The sequence below is a fragment of the Myotis brandtii genome, unplaced genomic scaffold (genome assembly GCF_000412655.1).
Source record: "Myotis brandtii unplaced genomic scaffold, ASM41265v1 scaffold646, whole genome shotgun sequence".
NCBI lineage: Eukaryota > Metazoa > Chordata > Mammalia > Chiroptera > Vespertilionidae > Myotis > Myotis brandtii.
The window spans coordinates 99,279-106,082 of NW_005370495.1; the positions used below are offsets into that span (position 1 = coordinate 99,279).

The 6,804-nt window shown below is 56.9% G+C and overlaps 1 protein-coding gene across 1 annotated transcript in view; it reads left to right on the forward strand.

Moving 5' to 3' along the window:
• Positions 1–6,804, forward strand: part of DLGAP2 (discs, large (Drosophila) homolog-associated protein 2) — a 73,074-nt gene that overhangs the window by 42,042 nt on the left and 24,228 nt on the right. Inside the window, exon 7 of the mRNA XM_014528687.1 lies at positions 6,575–6,717. Coding sequence (XP_014384173.1) covers positions 6,575–6,717 — 143 coding nt within the window. The remainder of the gene's footprint in view (positions 1–6,574; positions 6,718–6,804) is intronic.

Genomic DNA, 6,804 nt, shown 5'->3' on the forward strand with positions numbered 1-6,804 from the left:
GCAGGTGCCCTGCAGAGCGCCCCCAGCCGGGAGCTCGGGTTTATGGGCGCAACCACGCCAGCGTCTGGGGGCTCTCTCCCCAGGACGACCCCCAGGACGCGGGCGCAGGAGCCGGGGGGAGGGCTGGGTCCTTGTTTGGGGGGACCCACGGCTGCGTGTTCCTCTCCGTGACAGTCACTTGAGATTGTGACGACGTCGTCCCCACGGCAGGTTCAGGGCCGTCCCGCGTCCTCGTCGTCGGACTTCCTGGGAGAGGCAGGCCAGACTGAGGCTGCGTCCACTGAGCGAGCGTGAGAGGGAACACGTCACCAGTTAGGGATATGTTCCTTTCCGTGACAGTCACTTGAGATTGTGGCGACGTCGTCCCCACGGCAGGTTCGGGCCGTCCCCGTCCTCGTCGGACTTCCTGGGAGAGGCAGGCCAGACTGAGGCTGCGTCCACTGAGCGAGCGTGAGAGGGAACACGTCACCAGTTAGGGATCTTCTCTACCCGCAGGTAGCCCTGTGAGAGGCACCTCCCGCCCACACCGGCGAGGCGCTGGGGACAGGACAGCCCCGAGTCGGGGGCAGGGGGTGGGGGGGGGCTGCCCCAGCCTCGATCCCTGTCTTCTCATACGGATGCATTTCTACGACAGACCTTGACTGTGCTGTGAAAGCCGATTTATTACAGCAATTGGAGCAGCACCTTCATTCAAGAAGGAAGGCAGATACACCTGCACGTCTGGCTTATCAAGCACAGCCTAGGGTTAGGGTCAGGGTCAGGGTTAGGGTCAGGGTCAGGGTCAGGGTCAGGGTAGGGTAGGGTCAGGGTTAGGGTCAGGGTCAGGGTAGGGTCAGGGATAGGGTCAGGGTCAGGGTCAAGGTTAGGGTTAGGCTTAGGATCAGGGTCAGGGTCAGGGTTATGGTCAGGGTTAGGGTAGAGTTAGGGTCAGGGTCGGGCGCTCAGCTAATCTGAAGAGCGAGTTGGGTCACACACCCTCCTGGTTCGGGGTCCACAATCCCCTGGTGAACACTTTGGTGCAGATGAATTCTCGGGTCCCTGCTGACTTGGTGGCGGCCTTCCCAGAATTCCTGAGAAGCACCTGCAACCTGATCGTGCCAAGCCCGAGGCCAAGGGCTTCTCTGCTGAGGGAGGAAAACGGCCCTTTTCCCTCCCCTCCCCTCCCCTCCCTTTCTTTCCTTTCATCTTCTAATTTTGCCTTTCTTTCAATTGACTTTACAATTACTTCATTATATATTTGCTCTGCATTCTCTCCTCAGGAGGTTTTTAGCCATTTGCCCGTGTGCTGGGCTGGGGGAGATAATGGCTTGTTGGTCCAGGCTGGCTGCACGTTGCCCGCACTGATGGCCTTGTGTTCACTGTCTCTCCTGCCTCAGTGTCCCTCCCCTCCTGCCGTGGGACCTGTCACAGCCTGGTTTGTTAGGTCACTGATTGTTGCAATGGAAGGTCGTTTTCGTCTCCTTGAATAAAGAGACAGTAGTAACCCCGCATGTTTTTTTTACATGTTTTTATTGATTTTAGAGAGAGAGGAAGGGAGAGGGGGAGAGAAATAGAAGCATCAGTGATGAGAGGGAATCATAGATCGGCTGCCTCCTGCAGGCCCCCTACTGCCCTGACCGGGAGTGGAACTGTGACCTCCTGGCTCATAGGTCGGCGCTCGGCCACTGAGCCACGCAGCCTGGCTCAGCTAAGTTTAACCCTTTGCGGTCGTATTAAATTTGGACATGGGTGTCGTGCTGGTCGGAATTAATTTCCATTGAAAGAGCAGTGATACATAACATGCAAGATTATGAAGGATAAACAAGATTTATTAATTCTTTTTTGGAACTACGTCACTACTAGTAGAATCACTACAAACGTTATCACTTTCTACGTCAGAGTCAGTATTCAAGGTGCCAAAATAAAACTCTTCATCGTTACTTTCAGATTCGCAGTACACTTCTTTCGGTAACTTTCTTTTTGCCATTTTGGAGTATTATTTTGAAATATCTTAACAAGCGAGAATGCCTAATTACAGTTAAACGTAATTTGTAAAGCTTTGTTTGAAATTCTGCGAAGTATCTCCGAAGCTTGTCGATTTCTTCACTCTCAAAAGGCGACTGACTCGCCACGGTGTTTTGCATGGCGAGTGTGGAACGACCGCGTTTGTTTATATTGAGTTTCGGTAACTCCGATTTGTCGGGGCAATGTTTTGGTTCGTGACAAGGTCGCTCAGACACTTAAGAGCTTTCAGAGAAATTATGAACTGATACATGAATGAATAGAGTTAAGATTCGTACGGTTCCTTGCTGTGGTGGCTGAGAGCAGACATACGACCGCAAAGGGTTAAAGCATCGCGTTCCCGGAGACTGGACAGTCCACGTGTGTCCCACTGGACAGTTACTGCTGGGGGGACGGGGGGTGGGGGAGCCACACCCCGCATCCTGTCCCCTCTGGGTACCTCGTCCTCGTGCCCTCCAGCCCGGCGTGGCGGCTGGCGAGCCTCCGCGCTATCCCCGGCTCACGCCTGGCCCTGCGAACGTCCTGCACTGAGGCAGCCTCGCGGCTCCTCACGGCATTCAAAGCGGCTGCATTCTCAGGTTTTCTCCAGAAAATCCTCCTCCTCCTCCTGCCATGTGATCTCTTTAATGTTCGCAGGGAAGACAGGAAGTGTCTCGCGCCGTGAACAGCTGCGGTCACTTTGTTCCGTCGGCGAGACGCGAACAGCCAGTCGCTCATTAACACACTTGAAACCCGGCCCGTGCTCACCCACCGGGCGGCCCACGTGGTGCAGGTGGCTTTAGGGAAACGGCGGCCGGCCTGTGGGCGGGGCTCTGCGTCCTGTCCGTTCACAGGTGCGTGTGGAGCCGACACTAATCACAGTGTCAGGACGGGACTGTCCTAGGCTGAGCCTGTGCCCTCCTCCAGCCCGCAGACGCTCGCTCGCCGGCAGGCGCAGGCCTGATCGCCGTCATTCCTCTCACGCTGTCATCTTTCAAGTCCTAATTAAGAGCGTGCAGTGGGCCTGAGCGTGCTGTTACGTTCACACAGAGCTCCGCTGCGTTCAAATGCATTTCATCCTGATGGCGGATTTGTGCCTCCTACGGTCCGAGGCTAATTTTCGGGTTTCCTTTTTGGCTTGCAAATGACTGCCAGGACTGAGTCCAGACGCTCGCCGCGTTCCCGGTGCCGGCGATAATTAGGCGTGTGGTTAACGTAGCTGTATTCACCGAGATGGCTCTGTCACGGAGAATACGGGCCGGCAGCCTCTGTTGCATCCGGACAGTTAGCTGGTCTCAACGTGTGTCCCCACATTCTCCTGCCATAGACGTGCCAGTCCAGCCCCTCGCAGACCTAAAGGCACGTCCTGAGGGTCAAGGTCATTGGCTCCGGGTCTCGGTGGGACGGACGGGTGGAGGCGCACTGCCATCTGCTTTGCATCTTGAGTCCCTCTGGAGCGCCTGGGAGATGGGGCTGCGGGCTGTCAGGCCTGGGAGAGGCTGCGGGCTGTGACTGGCTTAGCCGTCTGGCTGGTAGGGGTGTTGGAGGGCAGCGTAGGATGCGGCCTTGTGCACATGATGGAGATAAATCTGCGAGTTTGGGCGCAGCGTCCTCCCGAGAGCATCCTCCCGACAGCGTCCCCCCAACAGCGTCCCCCCAACAGCATCCCCCAACAGTGTCTCCTGACAGAATCCCCCCAACAGTGTCCCCCGACAGCATCCCCCCGACAGTGTCACAGCTGCGGCCTCTGACTTGCCGCCTGGCAGTGCCCTGGACTCGGGCTTGGAGAGCCTCCTAAGAGGGGTCTCGTGGCTCCCCTCACCCCCACCAACGCCGGGAGGGGCGCCGTGCCTGGTCCAGGCCTCCGTCTGCCGACAGGGAAGGCCTAGCCATCCGGGTCTCGGTGGGACGGACGGGTGGAGGCGCACTGCCATCTGCTTTGCATCTTGAGTCCCTCTGGAGCGCCTGGGAGATGGGGCTGCGGGCTGTCAGCACAGCAGCTGGGCTGTGACTGGCTTAGCCGTGTGGCTGGTAGGGGTGTTGGAGGGCAGCGTAGGATGCGGCCTTGTGCATGCGATGGAGATAAATCTGCAAGTTTGGGCGCAGCATCCGCCCTGACATTGTCCCCCAACAATGTCCCCTGACAGCGTCCCCCTGACAGCGTCCCCCCGACAGCGTCCGAGAGCATCCTCCCGACAGCGTCCCCCCAACAGCGTCCCCCCAACAGCATCCCCCAACAGTGTCTCCTGACAGAATCCCCCCAACAGTGTCCCCCGACAGCATCCCCCCGACAGTGTCACAGCTGCGGCCTCTGACTTGCCGCCTGGCAGTGCCCTGGACTCGGGCTTGGAGAGCCTCCTCAGAGAGGTCCCGTGGCTCCCCTCACCCCCACCGACGCCGGGAGGGGCACCGTGCCTGGTCCAGGCCTCCGTCTGCCGACAGGGAAGGCCTAGCCGCCTGAGCACCGTGTCCCTCAGCACCTCTTCACAGCGTCCCGGAAACCGCCCTGGGGGGGACCCTCATGGCTCCGGCTCCTTCGTGGTGAGCAGGGAGCTGACCTTTCCTGTGGGGACAGGCTCAGAGGAGGCCCTGAGCGAGCTGCGCCCCCACCCTCGCTTCAGGCGACTCTCAGCAACTGACCTGGTCTCCAGACTGACCGGCCGTGGGATTGGCAAGCGCGGTGCATTCTCCCCTCTCCCTGCAGGGCGGCTGCCACTGGGGAGCCAGCAGGGGTGTGCGTGGCATCGTGCACACAGCATCGTGCACACGGCATCGTGCACACAGCTTCGTGCACACGGCATCATGCACACGGCATTGTACACACGGCATCATGCACACAGCATCGTGCACACGGCATCGTGCACACACGGCGAGGAAGTCAGCGACAGGCGTTAAAGCCAGAAGGACGCTCATCTACGCCAGGACTCAAATAAAAATAAAAGTAGACGAGGCAGCCCTGGCCAGTTTTCTCAGTGGTTAGAGCGGACCTAAGAGTTGCGGGTTCAATTCCCCATCAAGGGCACATACCTGGGTTGCAGGTTCGAACCCATGCTTGTGGGAGGCAGCCAATCGATGTCCCTTTCCCACATCAGTGTTTCTCCCTCTCCCCCTCTCCCCACTCCCTTCTCCTCTTTCTAAAAATCAATGGAAAATATATCCTCCAGTGGGATTAACAACAACAACAAAAACCCAGCTGGTGTGCTCAGTGGTTGGGCGTCAACCTATGACCCAGGAGGTCAGGGTTCCATGCCCGGTCAGGGCACAGGCCTGGGTTGCGGGCTCGATCCCCAGTGTAGGACTTGCAGGAGGCAGACCTTCAATGATTCTCTCTCAGCATTGATGTTTCTCTCTCTCTCTTCCTTCTCTGAAATCAATAATATATATATATATAAATGTTAAAAAAAATAGAGTAGTCAGGTCTTCAGCTACTTTAAGTTCTTAAGTAATCATTTAATTTTTTACTTCAAAATCACTTGATCGCTCATAGTTAAATTAACCTGATGTGATGTTTAGGGGTCCCTGTCTCTGTGGATCCATCTGCTCCCTGAAGACGCACAAGCCCCAGTAGAATTCTGCTGCTGAATTAAGTTGAATCTCTGTGGCATTTAATGGCTGCCTGGCGTACGCGGAGCAAATGGCAGTGGCCCAGCGGTGACGGATGATTCTGGCTTCGATGATGTATGCTCGCTCTGTGTTCACACGCACAGAACGGAGACAATTACTTTTGCCCAAACTGCTCAACTGAATAATTGAATGTTTTTCCTGAATGTGTGAAATTTTTTAAATTGTTCATTTGAGTCCGTGGCGGCAAATTAACGCGATCAAACGATCGTTTTTTATTCTTTCTCTGCCGTGCCCCCCGCCTCCAGTCCTCTCCGTAAGGAGCCTTTTAGGAGGAGCCGTCCCGCGGGGTCGAGGCCCCCACACGGGCTGGTCAGTAGAGGGGCGGCTGAGTGGTGAGTGAGCGGAGGAAGGCTCGGCGTCCCGATCGTTTTGAAACATCCCGTCCCCGTGTGGCTTTCGGTCCCCGGGGTATCTTGTGAGCCGCGATTCTTTACCCGGGACTGACGCCTGCGACTTCATCGTTAAATCAAGAAAATTCAAAAACATTCCGTTAACCAGGAGTGGAAAAGTGACTTATTGTTGTGCTATCAACAGGCCCGTTCCAGGGCACGGGCGGGACCGTGTCACACATGCACGGGCCCCTGTGAGCGACATGGGAACACGCAGGGTGTGTGTTACATGCCCGTCCGACACTGTCACATACAAACCCCTCTCGGCTTCCGCATCACAGGGAAGAGGGGGCTGGGCTGGTGCCTGGACGTCATGCGTGTCTCTAAGTCCGTTTCTTTAATTTGTATCAAACGTCTTCTTCTCAAGCACCTGGTATCGGTTATTTATTTCTACTAGATCCATTCGGTTTCTCCGTGGGGCTCATGTGTAAATAGAAACACTTCTCGTGTCCATTCGAGAGTTCCCCCTCCCCGTCCAGCACCGGGGAGCCCGATCGGCCGGCTCCTGGCCGGGCCCCTCCCAGCCGGGCACCCACGGGCACAGCTGAGTGGCCATCTCCTCCTCCCCTCTCTGTCCACAGGCGGCCAGAGTGCCGAGGAGGGCAGTGCCGACACCGCCACCACCCGGCTGACCCGGAACAAAAGCAGCCTTGCTTCTCCGAACCCGGAGAATCATGCCTTGACCGGCCCGTGCCCAACCGTGTGCCTGGGGAGGCGGGTCCACGTCAGGGGAGAAAGTGTTGTTGTTTTATTACATATTTTTTCATTCAGAGAAGAAGGGAGAAGAGAGAGAGAGAAACATCAATGAGGA